This window comes from Camarhynchus parvulus, chromosome 4A (genome assembly GCF_901933205.1).
Source record: "Camarhynchus parvulus chromosome 4A, STF_HiC, whole genome shotgun sequence".
Taxonomy (NCBI): Eukaryota; Metazoa; Chordata; class Aves; order Passeriformes; family Thraupidae; genus Camarhynchus; species Camarhynchus parvulus.
Genome location: NC_044600.1, coordinates 11,432,173 through 11,455,045, shown reverse-complemented (window position 1 = coordinate 11,455,045; position 22,873 = coordinate 11,432,173). Strand labels below are relative to the sequence as shown.

The window sequence follows — 22,873 nt, the reverse complement described above, 5'->3', positions numbered from 1 at the left end:
AGAACTGCATTCAGTTACCTGCCATGAGCCTAAAGTGGAAGACTCAGGGATCCAGCCCCCTTGTTGCACTGTTCACTTCTCATTTGGAGTCTCCTTTACACTGAGGTCATGTTTTTGTCAATTCAGCAAAGTAATTTGCTGATGCTGTGTTGTATCCTAAAAATTGTTTTAAGTACTAACCTCTCTGACCTCTTTTCCATTCCTAGTATGGCACTTTTTGTTTTGGTTTTCTTACACAATGAAAATGCACATACTAAAAGAATTGTAATACTGTATAGGTAAAGTTTAGTTTTACAACAGTATTTTCTATAGCTTAGAATGTTATGTAGAAGACTAAGCAGCTAGTGGTAATGCCAGCTAAGAGCAAAGTGATACAAAAATGTTTTTAAAAAATGAAAAAGAAGGAAGAGATCTTGCTTTGTGGTGCCTGTGGTCTTTTTGCATCAGATGTAGAAGTAGGAAGGACGGAGTAGTTTCTGTCTGCTCATGGTAATAGCTCATTAGTTTGTCATTCTGCACGTTACTTTCCATGAAGGCAGTTGTATGTACTGCTGATTCATACTGTGTATTTACACAGGGTAAATTAATACTGAACTTGATGGCCTTGGTTTTGTGCCTTTGTTTGATAGATGCATTTAATTTTCATTATGAAAATGGATTATCTGTTTATTTTATAAGCATGCAAATACTTCTGCATTTTTATGAGCTCCTCTGTTTGAGCAACTTAGTCAAAAGTGCTTTCCTTATGAAATGTATTGCCACAGGCAAGAGGAACAACTAGAAAGTGAAACTAAGCTCGCTGTGCTTAGTACAAAGCAGGGTGAGACTGTGGGACTGGAATAGGGCTCAGAGCAAGGTTATGCCTTAGAAAACCATGCAGAGCATTCTCCTTGTAGGAGTGTGCTGCATTTTGCCATTCTGGGATTGCCAGTTCTCCATCTGGCTGCTCTTTCAGGCCTGCTTTTCTTGCATGTCTTTCAATAACAGTACGTATGCAGAATGTTTTACAGCTCCATGAACTCAACTAGGAGGAGAGATGATAAACACCTGGCAGTTTCTGTCTGACATAACTTAAGGAAAAAACCCTCATTATAGCCCTGAATGAGTTCAGGTTATTTGCATGCTCAAAGGTGCTTTGATGAATGATGACCACATACATTTATTTCTCACTGTGCTGTGTAAGACTCTGTCCTGACCATATTTCCACACCAGATGTTTTCCCACCTTTCTGGGTCATGGTCCATGTCCACATGTGGGATGAAAAGGTAAAGGTGGATGTGTTATTCCCTGAAAGGCAATGGTGGCAAAGGTTTCTGTTGTCTGTTTCTCGAAGTTGATTCATTGGTGTTCCTCAGACAGAACAAATAGTTTGAGAAATTTTTTACATATTACCTCTTAGCTTTTAGTTTCTCCTGGTTAGCTGAAATGAGATTTGCATTTGTAACTTGGATAGCATTAATTAGATTTATCTTTCAGGAAGGTAAGCTTTGACTATTGAGTTGCTGAAGCTTTACTGTTGAGGCTGTTCAAAGCAGTCTGATGCCAGATTTAACCATTGTGGGTACATGTGAGAACTTTTTGTCTGGCACACTTTTGGCAGCATGTTGCATTATTCAAACTGCTAAAGGTGCTCAGAACATAAAACTGAGGTGAAAATTAAAAATGATAATGTAATGAGTTTCTAATGCTATGCCCTGACCTACACCCTGTTCCATGTTTCAAGGAGCAGGTAGTGTTTTCCCATTGTACAAATGGCATCGACAACCAACACCTGACAAAGGTCTTATTGCCAAGCCAGGAAAGGTTTGGGTTGAGTGGTCTATTCAGATGTGTTTGTAACTTAAGAGGGCCTAGAAATTTCACTATTTTATGTTTTTCTTTTCTAGATTGTTTGTGAGTTTATCAACCTGATTTCCCAGATACATTTGATTTGCAGTTCTGTTCAAGGTAAAGTGAATTGGTTTTTTGTGTCTGCTAGTGAGCAGCAAGATTGACAATAACTAGAGTGGTCCTTAAATAACCCTTACTCAAAACTGCAGCAGGGAACTTTGTCCTCCCATCACTGTAAGGATCAATCTGATAGACTTGAAATGAGGACTGTGTAGTTTTAAGTTGAATTAGGAACGTTTTTGTGACAGTGTTAGCTTTTGGAGTATCATTGCATTTGTTAATAAACTAAATTATTAATTGATTTTTATTACTAAACCATGAATTGTTGTTGTGATACACTGTGTCATGCTAAGGATTTTTCAGTCCCCTTTTCAGAACAAAAAGTTCCTAAAAATAAGTTGAAAGAATGGTCAACAATGTCAATTTCCTCTTGAAACTTCCTTCAGAATTTGTCTGAGACCGATTTACTGTCTGTTTAGTCTAGTGCTGCACAGTTTTTTCTTCTGCAGTTGCTACTGTGACTGTGCTTTATTCAAGTTCAAAATTTTCCAGTTAGCTAAATAAATTACAAAAGTCATGGTATCAAAGCTATGTGCTTTGCTGGAAATAGTCACACACACTTTTTTGTCTTTTGGACTGTCAGGATCTGAACAAATTTCTTTCAGGAAGCTCTGTGGCTGTGCTAGCACCCAGCTGTGTTTTGCTGAGGGATAGGACATGGACACGGGTATGACCATGGAAATGTGGTTACACAGCTCCTTGGCCAGAGGCAGCTCCAGCTCTGGCCTGCAGGGTGTGATCCTCTGCCCCTCTGCTGCTTTGCAAATGGCACTTGGATATTTTGGACTAAGAACATCAAATGCTTCTGCCTTTGCAACTGTACGCCTTAAACTCTTTCTTGTCTGTAAATAAGAAGTCCAGTGCACATTTGTTGGGGGATGGTAAAGTTCAAAACTTTGGTGTGTAAAACTGTTTCAGAGGTATTTTTCCCCTGCATATTTTTTTAAGGCATCTTGAAGAATTGTGCTAGTTTCTGCTGTGTTCTAGTTAGTATGAATGATTATGTCCAGAGTACTTTTGAACAAAATATTTTTTAGAGCTGTTAAATCTAAAAACTTGAATGTGCACTTTGCCTTGTAGGGGAAGATGTAATGTGCAATGAGATTTGTTTGGTCACCTCACTTCCTCTTTGAAGTGCAGATAAAAATCAAAGAACTGTTATGAAACAGTAAGGCAGTAAAATTGCCTTCCTTGGCAGAAAATGCCAAATAATGTTAACAGAAATGTACCCTAAAGGTATCTTGGTCTACCATAAAGCACATGAAAGTAGCAGAAGGCAAGTTCACTCACAAAAAGTTTAAAGTCAGTTCAGCAAAAAATTGCAGTATGTAATTCTGTCTTAGATAAGTGACAACTTGGGAATTCCACATATGGATCTGGAGGTGATGAATACTTAGAAATGAATCTAGGTATGTTTAGCTAGAAAGTAATGGGCTAGTTCAACATGAACCAAGCAATAGACTGTGCTAAAGTTTTGCATTAAGACTACAATAAAATGCAGTTCCTTAAACATACAAAAAACATAATCACTTTTTCACTGGAAGATACTGTGAATCTGTTCAAAAGATTAAACTGTGCTTGCTCCCAAGGCTCCTACTGTTTATTGACCCTCAAAGCATTTGTATTACACAATGAAAATGAAACAGAGATGACTCATGCTTGAAATCTCAGGGGCTACCATCTCAAATGACCATGGGTGGGGGCAACTTTCTTAAACTTGTATTTTTAAGTGTACACCCAGTCATCTCTGTATCAGAATGTCTGCACGGAGAGAATTTCTTCAAAATGCAAATGAGAAAGCCTAATTTTTTTTTTTTTGCTTAGTCAAAAAAAGGGAGGTGTTTGCATTGGAATGTGAGCTCCTAAGAGAAAAAGGAAGGTGTATTTTCCAGCTCTAGTGCTCTTCTTGTTGACTGTCCCTACAAAATTTTGGAAAACCCATACAAACCTTAGAAAAATCTCTCCCAGCCTACAGTACAACTTTTTGGTAGACAAGAGACTACTGGTGCAGTACACAAGGAGGAGCATTTACTCTCTCCTCTTCCTTTTTTTGGGTATGCAATTAATTTCACTACCTAAATTATGACCCCTGTCTGAGAAGAAAACACCCTAATGTGAATGATGAGAGATGATGGAGTTTCTGAAAAGCAAGGAAGGTAAATGTAAGATCAATGGCAGCATTTCTTGCCAAAATGAAAGCTGAAGAGCCAGTCAGGCTCCCAGAAGGAATGGAGGGTTATATTTAGAACTGGGACAAGCATAAGTACATTTTCTGTGGATCAAATTCTGAAAAACACTTACCCGGGGAGATTATTTTCTCCATCTTTATTTGCAAAACAAAAAGCACATGGCATCCTAATTTTTCCTTACATTGTCAAAGACTGTCATTGAAATGATCATTGGAAGCATAAGAGGGGGAGATGAGCACCCTAATTCTTAAACAGTGAATTTAAGAATTCTTAAATAAAGCATTTGTCAATGCTTATGTTTCTAGTGCTGACAATATCTGAAAATAGATAAAAAGAATGTCCCCAGGCCCAGGGAAGCACCTAGCAATGGGAAGCAAAAATTAGTTAGAAAGTATGAATGTAACTTTTTTCTGCAGTATCCAGTAATATGGCAGAAACAGGAATATTACATCTGGCTTTGAAAACTGTAAAACACTGTGATGCCCAAAAGATGGGCTGGAAATAAACCCCCATAGAGCAGTGTCTATAGAGCAGGTATGTGTTTATTGCAGTGCTGAGTGAGTGGGATTTCTCCTCCTAACTCACCCACCTTTGTCAAGTGCTCTGGTGTATTTATACAGTCAGTGTGGCTCAGTGTCACTGCAACACTATCACATACACACCAGAACTAATTTATATGGTATGAGCTCATGGCTATTAGACAGTTCTTTTGCACTTGTACCTCTCCAATGTGGGGGTGGTAGGGGGGGCCTTTGATGAAGGCTTCCAAAGTCTTCTTTGCTTGCATCTGAGCTTTTCAACTTTGTCTTTGGAGCATGCACAGTTACGGTGTTCCTCTGTCTGTCTGGTCAAAATTCTTTATTTTGTGGCTAATTGGCTTTACATTTGCCAATTTCTCATTAGTACTATACTTGCCTATCTCTAAAGCTATCCACCTGGTGAGTTTTTTCTTCTTTTTTTTTGTCTATTCAGCATTAAGCAACTAGTTAGAGTGTAGTATATACTAGTTATAGTATAGTATGTACTAGTTACATTGTATAGATAATTTTTTCAGGTTATGTAGGTATACATTATATCTGGTCATATAGGTATAAAAGTTATGATTCAGGTTATACAGATATATAAAAAGTCATGATTTAGCTTTTAACATGTTATATAGATATATCAGGTTATGTTGACATCTTACAACTCAAGCTAAGTTATATAGGCACCAACTGTACATCAGTTATTTACTTTCATCGTGCCCTGAAAATGCAGGGGAAGATATGGTAAATAGGGCTTTAAATCTGTAAGTCTCAAATTGATTTGATCTACACTCTCTTTTTGCGAAGTAGTTTGCTACTGAGAAAGAACTGGAAAGTAGAAGATGATGATAACTTAAATCTCACTAGTTGGATCATCAGAGCCGTGCAATCACAACCTTGCCACTGCAAAATGCCTGTGTAGCTAAACACAGACCTAGCCAGTCTGTCCATTGTATATTTATTGTGTGTGGGAGGGAGGATTATCAGTTCTTCTTTGGCTGTTTACAGAGCTTTTGCTGCAGTCTTCTGTGGCCACATGTCCTCTGAAATTTGTCCTTGCTTGTACTGTTTGTCTTTTCATGTCCTTGTTTAAAAAAGTTGGGTGGAAACAGTACATTTGTCTTTGCTGTTAGAACAGCAGAGTAACATCTGTCATAATGCCTGATGAGACAGGGGTATATATTGAGGGATCAGACTGAAATACTTTATTAATATAAAATATGTATTTTCTTTGTATTTTTTCCCTTTAGTCCAAGTATGTTTTGTAGATGCTGGTAATAGCAGTATTTTTCAGTGGCACATTTTCTCCTTTTCCGTCTTCTTCTGGAATAGCCTCTGTCAAACTACCAGTTTTTAGCCTAGTCATTAACTAAAATGCCAGTGAAACAGAAAGATGTCTCTCAGTTCCCTTAGTGCAAAAAAAGATACTGAAACAGCTGTGTTTGTCATCAGTGACAGTGAGTGCATTCACAGTGCTGTGTGTAACTCAGATTGACCTGGTGGTTTTCTGCCCTGCCCTTGTGAGACCCAGCCTGGACTGTGGCACACAGTTCTGGGGTGTGCAGCAGAAGGAGGATTTGGAGCTGTTGGAGCAAGTCCAGAGGAGGCCATGGAGCTGCTGAGAGGAATGGAGCACCTCCCTTATGGGGACAGGCCCAGAGAGTTGGGGCTGTTCACTGGGAGAGCAGAAGATTGTGTGAGACCTCACAGCCCCTTCTGGTACCTGAAGGGGCCTTCAGGGGAGCCAGAGAGGGCCTTGTTGTGAGGAACTGTGGTGACAGGATAAGGGGGAATGGGTGCAAACTGAAAGAGGGAAAATTTAGGTTAGGTAATAGGAAGAAATTCTTTCTAGGGAGATGGTGAGGCTCTGGAACAGGCTGCCTAGAGAGGCTGTGGATGCCCTATCCTTGGAGTTATTCAAGGCCAGGCTGGATGGGGCCCTGAGCAACCTGTTCTGGTGGAAGGTGTCCCTGCCCAGGGCAGGAGGATAGAACAAAATGAGCTTTGAGGTCCATTCCAACCCCTTAACATTCTGTGGTTCTGTGGTTCTGTGACTCAGAGCTGTGCAGGCCAGGCTGTGAGCAGAGCTCAGGCTGGGTACAGCCTGCAGGGGAGGCAGTGCTGCAGTGAGAGCCTCAGGTACTCAGGGCAGCTTCTGCTGGAACTGGAGACAAAAGAACAGGTGGGTCAGGAAGTGCTTTCCCAGTTCTGTGTAGTCTCAATGGACAGTGTTCAGTTGTGAAATCTTGCCTTGGCCTTTAGTTTTCTGCCTTTGGGGCATGCAAACAGCTCTTACCCTTTCACCAAATATTTGCTTGTACTCATATTACAAATTAGGAGAGAGGTTTCACACCAGCTCTTAGGTAATTGAGAGCTACTGGGCCAGTGTGGCTGGGCTGGCTTGCGCTACAGAACTTGTTGCAGAAATAGATGTTTGACACTTAGAAATGGATTTTTTTTTTCCGATTGACTTTAAGTGCATATATGTTCTGAGGTAGTAGGCAGAAGCAATGAACATAAAGGACAACAATAATATTTTTCCTTTCCTCTCCAAAATATTACCTTTGCTATTAGCTGAGTAAAATATTGTATTAAGCAGCAGTATTTTTTAAACAGCAGTAAGAGAAACACAGTTTCCTAAGGCTATTTGTGATTTTGCTTATTTCAAGTAGAATGTATATATTTAAACTTGTATCAGGATCCACTACAACTGATTTCCCCTCTCCCCGTTTGTTGGGACATAGGTATCAGTGTTTACACTGTACAGGCATAGTAAGGGCTCTCAAAATCTCAGGCTTTGAGCTTCTATTGCATTGCCAGAGCACAGAAGTACTTCTGGAAATTGGTTAGGTTTGGTTAGGCTTTCTCTGGATTTTCACTGCCCTTTGTGATGTACCAAAATGTGCAAGAGGCAAATATGTAGAAATCTGCCTGTGAGAAAAAAAAAAAAAAGAGCTTTTTTCCTATGAGTAATTTGCATTAATATTGCTGGAGTTTGTTTTTATAAAAACACTGACATGATGTAAAAACTGAATAATTTCCTTTTGGTTTCTTTTCCTTCAATCTTTGTAACCCCAACTAAGCTGTAATTAGCCACCAGATTTTTCTAACTCTTACTGCTATTTCATCACAGTCTTCTCAGCTGTGGAAATGTTCTCTCATTTTAGTTGTGTTAGGTATGAATCTGGAAAATCAAAACTTGTAGTAAGCCTGACACGATGCACTCATTTGTTTATCGTGCTGCATCTTCCTTGCTATGTGGAATTTCTTACCCTTGGAGTAATCTATTCTGTGTCATCTCTTTTTGAAGTCCCAGCCTTGTTCTGTCCTGTACCGGAACAAATTCAGGATGACTAAATACGAACTAAGTTCCTTTCCAAAACCTGACTAACTGAACACCCACATACTTAGGTCAATTCAAATTTATTTTTTTTTACTGTGTAAAACCACTTTTCCAGTTACAAATCCTGAATGCTCACTGTAGTTTCCAAAATGTTTAGATCTGCCTGGATGCTAGAGAAATTGCAGAAATGGTTGTTACTTAACTCATAGTGGATTGTTCTGGGCGATTTCAGAACTTCCTGACAGGAGTCGGCCCTGAGCACTTACACTAAAGTCAGAATTGTGTCTGCGTTTGAAGCTGGCAAGAGCTCCAAGAGCTCTAGTGCAGAGGAACCAGACTTCTCTGATGTTGCTTTTAAACTAAAAACAATCTGCTTTGCAGATTGCAGTTTTCTTCACAAACTAGAACACAACCCTTTTAATCTCTAATGTCATTTTCCTTACCAGATTACTTTCCTAACGCTATATTTAAAGCAGACAGAAAATGAAGTTGTGTTTTCTCCCAAACATGCTATTTCATAGTAAATTGGATCCCTGGCAAGCTTTTTAACACCAGAGGAAGGATTGTAAGCAGTGTTGTTGATATACTTACACTATTAAGCCTTTAGAGTGTTTTGGGCTTGAGCAAATTAAAGCCTTTTTCTAGTGATGGTAATAATTTTGCTGCATTATTAAACTGCATAGGATAAAATTTCTAGTTAGAGGTACTTAATTTGATTTTGAATTACATTTAAAAATTCTAGTAGTGTGTGTAAATGCTGAGTAAGTTGATTCTGTCCAGTTTGGAGAGTCAAATGCAGAGAAGATTAAGGCATTTCCTTAATCTTAGTCACTTCCAGAGGCATAAACCCTCTCTCTGTTCCCCATACACACTTTTGCTCTTACTTAGTCCCATAAGCTTTTGTGACTATTTAAAAGGGTTTTTTTCTATATTAAAAATTTTTTCTTAGATTTGTTTCTTTAGTTGTTTCTTAGATTTGAGATAAATTAGGAAGAGAGGAATGTCTCTTCTGTTCCTGAGCATCTGCTTTGATTTCAGACTCTGTTCTATGACCCTGGCTACAGGACAGGAATAGAACGTTGTATATTATCTGTCTGAAACTTTTATTTAAGGGTATAAAAGTGAGATTATACTTAGATAACATCTCTTCCATCTCTGGCAGCCCATTAAGTACAGTGTCAGTCAGGGGTAACCTTGGACTGTACAATTTTTGTAAACACCCAGCATATAAAAGCCGTAAGTGAAACATTACTTCATGAGTGAGGTTTCCAGCGTGAACTCTGTAACATGTCACTGCAAGGGTTAAATGAACAAGCTCCAGACCACTTCAAAATTGATAGAAGCTGATTCATCCGAGGCAAATCCTTTGGAAATGCTGAAAACCAGCTATCTAGGCTCTCCTAGATAGACAGATACAACATCTATTTTTGTTTGGTTTCATTTTTTCTTGTAGTCATGCCTGACGCACACTGCTCTTTCTGGGAACCTGCGTTTCCTGCACAGAGAACTGGAAGCTCTGCTATTTCCAAAACAGCTAGATAAACATCTAAAGAGGCTGGTTCTGTTCAACAGTCAAGAGAAATAATAAGCTTTGTAAACCAATAGAAAATATTACATATTCTAAATATTCCAGTGTTAAATACCAGTTTTGTCTTATTGTGAACTTTTTAATGAATGCTAAATTTTATTTGTAAGGAATGAGGAAATCTATGAAGAACATAACTGTTATACTTTAGTAATATGTAGTTGTCTTACCTTGAAGTAAGACAATCTTACCTTGTCCTTGATGGTGCATTGACGTGAGCATTGCATCTCATCCTTTCTCTTAAAGTCTAATTAAGTAGGAGATTGAAGTCATAAGGTATAATTTGAGTAGCTAAGTTTGGCTTCTAATTGAATACAACTGGTATGGAGTTACCTTTGCATGTTGAGTATGTCAGTCTGTTATATACAGTATATTTAAGAGATGATAAATATTTATTTAGCACGAGTTTGGGATGATCCTGCAATGGATCAGAATCTTACACAGCCACATGCAAATGCCAGTAACTCTAAAAACATTCTAGCACCTCTTTCTATTTCAAGAGAAAATCTTTGTAGGAGAATTTTGCAAGGGACATTTAACTTGGTTTCAGTCTGTAAAAACTGATTAAATTCTTAGGCTTATGGGGAAGACCTTTAAAATATGACTAGGTTAAACATCAGTTAAAGCTTTCTTGGAGCCTTATCTCTGCAGTTACACACAGCCACCTTTTATTACACTGGTCATGGGACCAATGAGGCCTCACTGCCTCTATAAACATGCTTTTGTTCTGGAAAGTCTTCTCTTACCTCAATACCCCAAATCCACTTCATATTCTCTTGGGCAATGTGTGGCATGGGTAGTCCTGAGTTCGTGTTTCTACTGATATTCATCTCTCAAGAGTGACAAAGAGCTTCTTGTTCTGCCTTGAGAAGAATGAACCGTATGCAATATGAAAGTCTCTTCTTTGTCTTTCTGGGTTTCATTGGTAATTAAATTGCATTAAGCTTCTGTTCATAATTTTATTCAGAACATGTTTAAATACAAAAGGGAGGAAGTAGTGTCACATAAAAGTTAAGCTCCATTTTGGCAGCTTCATCTCTTGTCTGTCCAGTGTAGTTTGGAAGCTGAATCTTTTCCTGTACTGTAATTGCTCTCTCTTGTATGGGTTGTGTTGCACCTCTATCTGAATTCATAGCCTGTGCTTCTTAGGGGCAGTAGGGTGGAAGTTCTAAAGATTCTTCCTTTCTGCAAGGCAAAAAACATCCCAAATTCTAATATGTTTTTTTTTCTGTTTTACTGTAGGTCTAATCAACACTGAAAAAACCTCAGTCATCACTGAGATCCCTTGTAAGTACACCTCTGTGTGTGTGTCTGTGTCTGTAAGTGTGTGTGAGGTTTTGCATGAGCATGTTCAAAGGAAAAAGCCACAGTTGTCTTTTTGGGACTCACTAAGTTTTCCCAATTTATGTCTCTTAAAAATTACAACTGATTTTTGCCAGGATAGAAATGTGATTCTCCTTTAAATTACTACAAATGTATGCAAATTAGCTGAGTTTTCTGGTTTTAGGAACACTTTTTAAAGTATTACAAATTAAGCTGAAATTCGAAATGAAAGAAATGCAACCTTCCTGTCCTCCCTTCCTAAATTAGCCAGTTCTTGATTATTAGCCAGTAATATTTCACAGTAGCACCACTTCTGAACAAGCTCCTCTGCAGCCCAAAGAAAAGTTGTGGTACTGTCTCATTGTGTTAAATAGTTTGCAGTACTCCAACAACTCTGCTTTTTATCCAAGTCAATGTGCCTGGTCATATGTTCATTGTTGGAAGGTGAGGAGCAGCCAGAGTTCCCCTGGGGTCTGTTCTAACTTGTAGCATTATGTGTAACCATGGGTGTGTCCTGACATTTCCTTACCATGTCTTAGAGCCATGGCTGGCTTGTCTTTGAAATGCAGACTCAACTGCTGGTTTTGGAGCACTGAATTAACTGGGATGAAAGTATCACACAAGATTTGTGTTATAAACCAATAATCCTTCATTTTAGAGAACTGGAGCTTTGGGAAGTAAACTGATCTCTTTTTCTACTGAGGTTGATGGTGAGGCTCACCAGAGCAGAATAAACATGTACCTTTTGAAAAGAATGTAGCATCCATTTTTTTATTTAAAAAAATATGTAGAACACTTCCATCCATACAAGTCTGAGATGAGTTTAGTTTAGTTTAGTTTGTTATACTATCATTCAAGTAATTTTATTCTGTAGCTGTAATTACAAAATTAATGCAGTGGTCGTGTTGTTTTAAATACCTGCACATCTCTCAGTCTTACATTACCTTAAAGCTGTTGATATTGGCTACAACACAACGGCTTATATTGAAATTCTTATTAAATAACCCACCAACCTGTTAACTGACTTCTGTCTGCTGTAAGTAGCAGTTGTCTTGTTTAACCTGAAATGTTAATTGTAGCCTCCCTCATCACCTGAGGGTGGCAAATATATTAATAAAGGTGTATTTTGAGGTGTGCCTACGTTCTTTTCATTCTTGATGGGCCCTGAGAATTCCCTATTCTCATCCATTCTGTTTATCAGATGGTGTCCATGGCAGCCTGGGCTCTGATGGTGGCTGTCAGTGTCACTGGCTCCCCTGCCTGTCTGAGGTTCTGCCCTTGGCTGGTGCTGCTGTGCCTTCTCTTTTCCCCACAGTGGGGCGTGGGTGATGTGTTAGCATCACTAGAGATAACCACCCCTGTCTCACATGCCAGGGCACACTGGTCCCAGGCCAGTGGGCTGGCCCTGATTGGGGTTTGCTGGGATGGTTTTGTTTTTCTCCCACTCACCAACAGTCCTTATTTAGGCCCAGTTCTCCTTAATGAGGAAAGATTTCTGACATGCAGATAAAATCTTGCCAAATTGTACTTTATTTTAAATTGTGTTAAATTGGTCAGATTTTATTCTGTTTTCCATACTTGGAGTTTGAAATGCGTGTATTGAAGTATTTTTGAAATGGGAAGAGCAAATCTACATAATCCCTTTTCAAGAGTCTGACGTTCAGAGTTGAAAAGTAGAAGATGAAAAATGCAGTTGCTGGAGCAAAGTTAATAAAGCAGTTTTGGAATATTATATAATTTTTAGATTACCATGTAGGCTTTTGAGTCTATATACTGTTTTTGAGTATATCAAGATACATTTTAAGCTGAATAGAAGTTGATAGAATATTCTGAGAAGCAGTAAAGCAATCTGCTGTACCTTTGCTCTGTAGTACAAATATTTAGTGGGAAAACAAGTGTTGACCTTTCCCATAATTACACAATTGTGTCATTACTCAAGTAGCTTAAACACAATATTATGTTGTGAAGGCCAGACTTCATCTCAACAGCCCTGAACTATTCAAACAGAAATAGTGGGGAAAAGTCTGTGAGAAGTAAATATTTGTGAATGCAAGAAACAAGTATGGAAAAGATTCATCTTCTTTCATCCCCAGAGCAGTTCACTGCTCTATTGTGCAGTGGTGCTTTTGAAGTGAGATCTTAGAAGGACTAAAACTAATTAACTGACTATAATATTACTAATTTAATTATTTTTTCTTTCTTTTTCCTGCTCTCTGCTTGGCACTGGTTTTCGCCCGTAGGTGTCCACTGTTGGCTCTCAAAGGTTACTAAAATTTTGCAGCTGCTCTGAATCAGCTCTACCTAAGCTTCACCTACTGTTGCTTCTCCCTACACCACTCTGCACTGCTGCCTTGCTCTTGCCTGCTTCAGAACTCCATAAGAGAGTTTCTCTTTTCAATACCCACAATGAAATTTAGGCTAGAAATGTGTGCCATTCTCTTGCTGCCTGTGTACTTGTTAATCTGGTTGTACAGTGTGCTGGTATTTATTCCCTGGTATTTTCTTACCAATGCCAAGAAGAAAAAGGCTATGGCAAAGCGCTTAAAAGCTAAACCCATCTCGGACAAGCCGGGGAGCCCCTACCGCTCTGTCACTCACCTGGACTCTCTAGCAAACATAAACATCCCTGGAGCAGACACTCTGGACAAGCTCTTTGACCATGCTTTAGCAAAGTTTGGGAAGAAGGACTGTCTTGGAACCAGGGAAATTCTGAGTGAAGAAAATGAAATGCAACCAAATGGAAAAGTATTCAAAAAGGTAAAACTTGTAATTTTTTACTTAATTCTGACTTGGGTTTGAGCTGCTTTGTATCTTGCCTCAACAATGCGTGTCCCTTTAGAGCTCTTCCTCAGTCATTCCACAGAAAACCATTCATTTTATGGTAGTTGAGGAATAACAGAACATACAGGATGCACTGTTCATTCTACTTCAAATAAAATGAAAGCAATTTCTTAATGAATGGCAGACTGTGTACTCATTATGTTATGCACCAATTCACATCAGCCAGTGAAGCTATACCAGAAGTTTCTTGTCATGAAAATTCATTGTTTTTTCCTCTCAAGTTAATTCTAGGAACTTACAGATGGTTATCCTATGAAGACGTAAACGAGAAAATCACTCGCCTGGGGAATGGGCTGACTGCCCTGGGACTCGCCCCCAAAAGCACCGTTGTCATATTCTGTGAGACCCGAGCTGAGTGGATGGTTGTAGCTCTCACCTGCTTCAAGTACAACTTCCCTCGTGAGTGCTCAACGTGGTTATTTCTGATGGATTTTAGAACCATTTCTCAGCACAGATCTGGCTGTTAAGTATTTGACTCTGCCAGTCTTGTCATTGGAGGTGGAAGAATTTCATAAATTCTCTGCTGATGGTCTGATTCTTAGAAGTTTTCAGTCTATCCTATGCTTTGTGGATGTCCCTAAAATTAACTTGCTCATACTTATGAAACTGTATTTTATGATTTTATTGTGCTATGTTCTAGATGTTAAAATGACAAAATAGTACACTTACCATTCAGGTTGTTTTAAATATTCTGAAGATGTCAGTAGTTGCATCTAAGCTGTCAGTTGTATTTCTCCCCACAAAATGTGGGATGTTTTTATGGTATTTTCTGTCTGTATCCTAAATTATACATCCAAAAGATGAAATAGTTATCAGAAGAGAAGAATGGTGAACAAAATCATATGATAGTCTGTGGGTGGTCTGTTTTGGTGACATTTGTAAGCTGCTCAAATTCATTACAATTATGTATGGTTTTTCTTTTCTTTTTTATTCAAGCTGTCAGAAATCTCTAGTGGGAGTTAAACTTGGTGAGCTGCAGTGGTTACTGAGCACTCCAGTGCCCATTTTGCACACAGCACACTGTGAACCACAGCCTATTTTTTTGCTTGCACTGGGCTGTCTCTTTTTCTCCCAGCAGCAGTAGTAGCTGCCTGTGTGAGGAGCAGCTCATACAGCAGAATGTGCAGAGAGGCTGTTCAGGGGCAGCAGTGGAAGAGGTGAACTTTTACAGAAGTAGGAGACTATGGTTAATTTGGCCTGGATGCCTAGACTTTGAAAGGCAGTGAGAAATAGCTGTATAACGTTACTCTTTTTCCTCTTCTGCCTGAACCCTATCTCACAGCACTGTTAAATTCCTTTAATGGTCTTTGGAGGTTACAGTTTGAGATTGCAAATGATACTAAAGGGTTTTTTTCAGTAGAGAGATAATGGGGAGAGGTGAACTCCATTGTGCCTGGGAGGTACTTAATGGCATTCCTGTAGCCAGTCTGGGTTAAAAAAAATCTGGCAGCATGAAAAACAGTCTGATTCCTTAGTCTGATTCTCTGCCTTGCTCCCATCACTAATTCCATGGAAGCAAGGAAAGTAGCCATGCCCAGCTTTAAGCTGGTGCCCTGTAATGTCTGAGTGTTACCTGTCCCCCTGAGTTGTGGCTGCAGAGAGCTCAGGGGCAGAACACCTGCTCTTAGTTGCTTACTCTGGGATTGCTTTGTACATTATTGTTGGAGTTTGGTGCATCTGTTTGTTCTGATAATTTCTGCTGTAGAAAAAGGAGAATTATTTTGGGAGGATGTAGATGACCATTATAGGTTCCTTCCAACTGCCTGACCACTTCAGGGCTGACTGAAAGTTACAGCCTGTTACCTAGAGCATTGTTCAAAGGCCTCCTAAACAGTGACAATCTTGGGGTATCAACCATCTGTCCAGGAACCCTGTTCCAGTATTTGATCATGCTCTTAGTGAGGACCTGCTTCTTGCCCAGCTGTCCTCCTTGTTCCAGAGGTCTCTTGTGCCAAAATAAAAGCAGTTTCATTTCCAAATTAGAAAATTCCCAGCTGAGTGCTTTCCAGTAAGCTAAGGCAAGAGCTTTTGCTTTTAGTTTTACTTTTACCCTTCTTTTTGTCCTCTCCCATCCCTGTGACAGTTGTCACTCTCTATGCCACCCTGGGGGAAGAGGCAGTGACCTATGGTCTCAACGAGTGTGGAGCATCATATCTGGTCACCAGTCTGGAACTCCTTGAGAGCAAACTTAAGGTAATTTGGTATCATCTTCACCTGCTAAAAGCAACCCTACAGTTCAGTCAGTACACTACTAAAAATTTCATTTCTCTTCTGCAGACTGCACTGCCACAAGTCTCCTGTCTGAAACATATCATTTATGTGGACAAGAAAACAGTCAATAAATCAGAATACCCTGAAAATGTGGAGATTCATAGTATGCAGACAGTAGAAGAGCTGGGAGCCAAACCAGAAAACTGTAAGTGAATCACTTCACACAGGACTGACTAATCAAGCAGTGTTTGCACCTGGGTTAAGAGGGATGTGTAGCAGAAAACCCCCCCTACCCAGCAAAGGGTGGCCTTTGTCACCAGCAAAGGCAGTGGCAGGGTGACAGTTCATCCTCCAGCTCTCCTTAAATAAACAAAAAACTTGTTTTATATCTTTTGTTCATGTGTCATGTATGTCAGGATAAAACTTTGTTTGTAACTTGTAAACCATACCAGAATAATTTAATACTTCTTCTTTGTTTTAGGATATGAAATAGAAACTGGTTTAATGTTTCATTTTCTGCTCCTCTTACCTTTTATTTATCTTACTGTCACTATTTTTTCTAAGAAAAGAGGAAAAAGCACTTAAAGCTTTTTTGGTTTTTTTTTGTTTGAAAATGTCCATTATCTTAACCAAGCTGTAGCTAAAAAGCACTTAAGGCTAGAGGAATAACAGTTGCATTCCTTGCTCCATTGGGCAGCCAGGAGTGACTGTAAACATCTGCTTTAAGGAAGGAAAACCCAACCCTGATGATCTGTTCCCCTTACATCAGCAGTCTGTAATTAACCATGGCTCTCTCTGGAATAAAGGAGGAGATAAAGTGGCAAAGGAGCTTTGGGAAACACACATTGATCCCAGCTGCTTATCTCTGATCAGCCTGAGGTGCTGATACAGACCTGCAGTGACCCTAAGGGTGTTTTTTCTTGGGCTTAGTCTCTGAAGAGCCTGCTTCCTTGCAGATACTGAAAGCCATGAAGGCTGATGATTGTCATCCTAAGAATAAAGAGAACTAAAACAAAAATCAGAAGCCAAGTGTTCTATGCTTACTGCTTTTCTACTAAAATTGCAGCTTACCTGAGGAAGGTTTATTTAAAATTTAAAAAAATTGTCAGGAGGGGGAGTTAAAAGGAACCTTACCTCTACAACCTTGGCTTTGAAAGACTGATGGACAGAAAAGCTGACTTGCAGCTTTTTGGGGTGTTGGTTTTTTGTTTTGTTTTTCACTCACCGTGCTGTTTATCATCCATACTGTATTTCTCCCCTTTGCTGCCTTTAACAGTTTTATTTGGTCTTCAAAAGGCTCCTTCTATGAAACTTTCAGCCAGCTATAAACCACAGTGACAGAAGTGTCACCCAGATTGTGTAGATGCTCAAATACTCATCATTGCTTTCAAAATTGGCCTTCCCTCTCTTCCTCTTAACACCAGATGACTGCTCTCTCCAGCACTGACCGTGCCACAGCTTGCTGTGCTGGCCTTCCATGAAGCACCTGTTTCACACTGATTACAGACATTTGCACACTGATTAATTACAGAAATCATTTAGAAAGTAGATAAGAAAAGAATAAATAACAGTTTTTTTCCTGAATTTTGTAGCAAGCATTCTGCCAAGCAGACCTGTTCCTACAGACTTGGCTTTAGTGATGTACACCAGTGGCTCTACTGGGAGACCCAAGGGAGTGATGATGATGCATAAAAACTTAATTGCTGGGATGACAGGACAGTGTGAGAGAATACCTGGACTGGGGTAAGAAACACTTCATTGTCTTGTGCACAGAGAGCTAAAACAACTTCCAGAAGTGTCACATTTATAGAGTCTGCTGCTGGCATTGTGTTATCAAGTTTCTTCATGTTATTGTGAGGCCACTACTTTTTAATTTATAAGGAATATGTCTTGTGTGTGTGAACTTTCCTTGTTTGAAAAATATGCCCTTGTAGCTGTTTTCTCCCATGCTGCTGCTTTTTTCATTACCCTTAGCTGTAAGTCTGTGATGGATTTTTGCACTTTTGAGTATCAGAGGATACCACTAGATGAGAGATTCCTCCGCTAGCGCAATTTGGGAAATATTTTTAGACATTTTCAGGCACCTACAATCAGTTTAGAAAGCATGTCAGCCTAGCACTTCAGTGACCTGGAGACACCACTCTGGATGCACATGCTGCAGAATCTGCTAAAGTACAGTTCAGTGAAGGAGCAGAAAAGTAATGAATTATGCACTGACAGCAGTAAAATCAAGTGCAGATTCCTTCACATTAATGTTTCGGTGAAGTTTTTCATGGAAGTGAGTGTGTATTTGTCTCTGCATTCACAAAAGGGTCAATAGCTGAAACAAGCCCTGATGCCAGACTGCTGTTGGGAGAGGATATAAACCCAGTTCTGGATGCTGAAAGCTGCTGCTCAGTGACAGAAAGCTGCTCTGAGGTTCTTGCTGAGAAATCTCTGAGCTGTTACTTTCTGAAACTGCCTCAGTACTTCAGTAATCAGCTCTCTTTCTAGTAATGTATCGTAGAAGAAGGTGACAGACAGGGCTTTGTAAATCATTGGTCATTATTGTAAAGTGTAATTATTTCATCCTTAATTTCATAACTGAAATGAAACCTCCCACAAGGAGAGGAAATAGCAGTAAAGGACTAAGGAATCAGAGTTTCCTAGAAAACAGGGCAAATCCTGTAATTTGTAGTGATTTCAGAAAGGGCAGATTTCCCCAGTTTGTTTATACACTGTGGCTGAAATCACACCCATCTTGTGTGCAGGGGAATAAGCTCACCTGGGATCCAGGTTAATCAATAAATAATAACTAAGCACACAATAAAATGGTTAAATGGCATTTTCAGTCCACTTGTGACTCATGGTTAATTATTTTTTCTTTTCCAGACCCAAGGACACTTACATTGGTTATTTGCCTCTGGCCCATGTGTTAGAACTGACAGCAGAAGTTTCCTGCATCACTTATGGCTGCAGGATTGGTTACTCCTCTCCTCTCACTCTCTCAGATCAGGTGAGGGCTAGCAGAGCAACGTGGGGAGCAAACTTCACCTTGTGCAGCCTGTTCTCTTCTTGCTCAGCTTCCTCCTTCAGTATATGGTACACTTCAGAAATGTAGATTTTTTTCAAAAATGATGCAAACTAACGTTCCTGGTGATCAACAGTGGTGGGTTGTACCATACAAATTTTATTAAAACCTTTGCTTTTATGATACTTAGGAAGTCTAAAAGCAATCCTAATAAATGCCTATAGCATTATCCATTGGATAACAGGGTAAGAACAGTTCTTAATAGATCAACTGAACTATTTAAAGTGATCTTAAGTTTTGGTCTCACTTTATCAGTTCTTTATCCAGTTATTGCAGATCTTCTATTTAGTCCTTTGCTTTTTTCCCTTTAGCAGTTCAGATAAATAAGAGTAAATTAAGCCAGAATAGATACCTCTGTGTTTTGCTTGTAGAGAGATTTGCATCAAGCAAAACAAGTTCCCAAAGGAAGATGGAGGAGAAAGCAAGTACTAGAGGGAGGAAGTAAGAGAAAGATAAACAAAGTGAACCTCTAAAAGATTGAGTATTTTGGTTGAAATAGATGTTGATCATTACCCTTTCCTTAACAAGGGGGGCAAAATGACACAGGAACAGGGGAAGATATTTGAACAAATTACATGCTAATATATCTCCTCCTTTTGTTAGTCCTTTAGTTTTCAAGCACTGTTTCCTTTTCAGCTTCATAAATTTACATTTTTTCCTTTTTACAGTCAAGTAAAATTAAGAAGGGAAGCAAAGGAGACTGTACTGTACTTAAGCCTACACTGATGGCAGCTGTGCCTGTAAGTATGCAGAAGCAGATATGTCCAGCAAAAAATGTTCTTTTTTATGCTAGAAAAGTGTATTTACTAACATGTTTTGCTCTTTACATGTAAGTAACTGTCATAATAGGAAAAGAGCAAACACAGACATTCCAGCTGTTGGTGGATTGAACTGAGTACTGGTGCTGCAGCTGGGCACAAGAGTCTGCCTATACTAAAGCCCAAATCCTTTTTGATCCAAACCTGTCAATGTTTCAGTAGTTACAAGTGGTGTTTTACTGGGCTCCTGACACAACAATAGGTCACAGTCAGTGTCTGGAACTCCTTTTTGCAGAGGGACAAGCAGGGTGGTGCTGGCCAAGAGGGAATCCACTGTAAGGGATATTTGGCTCTGTCACAGACTCAGCAAGTCAAGGTAACACCGAGGCTGAGTCTCTCTGCTGTTCTCAGGGCTGGTAGGCCAGGCTGAGCCTTCTCTCAGAGGAAAGATCAGGAGGCTGGAACTCCTCCTGCTTCTGCAGGTTCCACTGCTCTGGGAGTGACCAGGCTCCTGCACTCCACAAGGCTCTGGTACTATCCAGAAACTCCACAAATGTTTGTGTCTTCTGCCATCACAGGTGCTGCTTTTAGGATCCTGTCACATCAGTGGCTCATAAAACTGGTAGCACTGGGTGTGCCACATGGTGGTGGGGAGTGAGTAGGAGGATGTAATCTAATTTAGGAATACTGAGTTTTGGTTGGATCTGGTTGTTCTGCAATAACTTAGAATAGCCAAGAGTTTTAAAATAAGTCACTTGCATTATTTTGTTTTATAAAATCATAAGCATATAAAGAGGCTTGGTCATCTTAATAATTAAGCGAGTGACAATAAGTATGTCTGAAAACTCCAACCTTTTGGAAAATATACATTTAAATTTATTACATGGAGAAAAAGCACATCAATACTTCAAAACATTGTGCCTCAAAACAAACTTGAAGGAGCCAATCTTTAAATTTCTATTAAATACTTCACCAGCCTGAACAATGTTTTAGGTTCTGTGTATTTGGGTGACCATAAGTTTAGTATTTTAATGGAAATTAATCTTTGGTCTGTGACAGAATTATGGTGAATTTTTGTCAGATAATTAGAATTACTGCAACCATAATTCTCTGAAAGTTGAAGAGCTCTCTTGGAAAAGGAAGTGGTGCAATGAATCTTAGTTCACTCCCTTGCACTTGACAATTGCTCTGGGTAAAGTACAGCATCAGCACTCCCAAGCAGGACACACCATGAAGGGAATATATACCAACCTTTAGCAAAGAGATTGAGTTAAACTTGAATTTAAAATTTTCAAAATCAGTTTGTCACGGTTTAATTACAGGTTCAGGTGTAAATAGCTCCAGGCTGCCATGGTCTATAAATTGGCTCATTGATTACATGTTAAAAGCATTGCACTTAAACACTGCCTAACCCCATGATGCAAAGATTTCACTCTTGTTATCCATTTTAAAGGAAGGATAATTGGGGGGGGTGGAGGGGAGGGGGAGTTTACTTGGTATTTAATTTACACATGTTGGTCTGTCCCATGTGGTAATTTTCCTCTTTTTTTAACACTTTGTAGGAAATAATGGACAGAATTTACAAAAATGTCATGAGTAAAGTTCAAGAGATGAACTACATTCAGAGAACTCTGTTCAAGATAGGCTATGACTACAAATTGGAACAGATCAAGAGAGGATATGATGCACCTCTGTGTAACATGTAAGTAGCATTCTTGGGCCAAGGGTGCCTTTTCCCTTGGGATCTGTTAGGATAGTGTAAAAGAATGATCCTCTGAGCTATCAGACACTTCTCATCTGCCATGCAAATAACATCGAATGAGTAACTGACCTAGTCCCAGTTCTTACTGGAAACAGCTGAGATATTTCATGGTAATGACTAATCTTCCAAGCAGCTGCCTGGTTCATTTTCATTACATTGCTTTTTTTTTCAAATGATAAAACTGGAATGTTTGTTAAGCTACGGGAACTCTGCTTCCTCAAGTGTTACACAAGAGGTAATGAGTTTGATTAGCTCTGCTGTCTACTAAAATCTGGGGAAAAGTTAATTTTTAAGGCGTTCCAGATAGGAAGGAAGGAAGAAGGTTTGTCTCTTATAAGAGTGGGCTAAGTGAATAATTTTTAATGCTTTTTCCCTTCTTTCAAGTCTGTTGTTTAAAAAAGTAAAGGCCCTGCTGGGAGGGAATGTCCGAATGATGCTTTCTGGAGGAGCACCACTCTCACCTCAAACACAGAGATTCATGAACATCTGTTTCTGCTGTCCTGTTGGGCAAGGCTATGGACTGACAGAAACGTGTGGAGCTGGAACCATTACAGAAGGTAGTTAAAACACCTGTGGAAATACAGAAGTGCAGAAATAGAGATGTATTGGTTTTTGGTGATTCTTAATTTTTTTAAAACAAGTCAAAATACAGCTACAGTATTCCAGCTGTATTTCTGCAGTAAAGTAACTTGAGATAAGATACACCCTATTCATATTTCAAATAACAAAAAAATCTTGTTTTTCTTTCTTGTTTTCTCCCTAAGTTGCTGATTACAGCACTGGCAGAGTTGGAGCTCCTCTTATTTGTTGTGAAATAAAACTGAGAGACTGGCAAGAAGGTGAGAGTAGTAATTGTTCTGATTTCAGAGTAATTAATTCAGCCTCTGCCTAGCTGGTATCTTTGCCTATCTGCTTAGCTAGGTGTAACATATGAAGAAATTGTTCTTTATCTTTGATAATAGTCATCAGCTAGTGTGCTTTAACTTCAAACTGAAGTTTCAAAGTATTTTCTTGGCAGAAGGATATATGAGGTATAAATAATTGCTTGGGACTGTGTTGTTTATAGGAGGCTATACTAATAAAGACAAGCCTAATCCTAGAGGAGAAATTATAATTGGTGGACCCAACGTCTCCATGGGATATTTTAAAAATGAAGAGAAGACAACAGAAGAGTTCACTGTTGATGAGAACGGCCAGAGATGGTTCTGTACAGGAGATATTGGGGAATTTCATCCAGATGGGTGTCTGCAGATCATAGGTGGGTCTCAGTTTTTGATACCTTAATATATTACAAAGTATTGACTAACCATAATTATA

At 39.2% G+C, this 22,873-nt stretch overlaps 1 protein-coding gene across 6 annotated transcripts in view; it reads left to right on the top strand.

Annotated features, from left to right (window-relative positions):
* The window catches only part of ACSL4 (acyl-CoA synthetase long chain family member 4), a 38,232-nt gene that overhangs the window by 8,527 nt on the left and 6,832 nt on the right, over positions 1-22,873 (top strand). Inside the window, exons 2-14 of one of the 6 annotated variants that reach the window (XM_030967514.1) lie at positions 1,887-1,947; positions 10,834-10,878; positions 13,435-13,671; positions 13,977-14,154; positions 15,839-15,948; positions 16,033-16,171; positions 17,559-17,709; positions 18,838-18,961; positions 19,705-19,776; positions 21,357-21,496; positions 21,941-22,113; positions 22,321-22,395; positions 22,623-22,814. In XM_030967514.1, the coding sequence (XP_030823374.1) occupies positions 13,444-13,671; positions 13,977-14,154; positions 15,839-15,948; positions 16,033-16,171; positions 17,559-17,709; positions 18,838-18,961; positions 19,705-19,776; positions 21,357-21,496; positions 21,941-22,113; positions 22,321-22,395; positions 22,623-22,814 (1,582 nt within the window). In that variant the 5' untranslated portion in view covers positions 1,887-1,947; positions 10,834-10,878; positions 13,435-13,443. Of the gene's footprint in view, positions 1-1,886; positions 1,948-10,833; positions 10,879-13,154; positions 13,672-13,976; positions 14,155-15,838; positions 15,949-16,032; positions 16,172-17,558; positions 17,710-18,837; positions 18,962-19,704; positions 19,777-21,356; positions 21,497-21,940; positions 22,114-22,320; positions 22,396-22,622; positions 22,815-22,873 lie in introns of all 6 variants that reach the window. The other 5 variants (XM_030967513.1, XM_030967511.1, XM_030967512.1 and 2 more) reach the window with 5 other exon arrangements.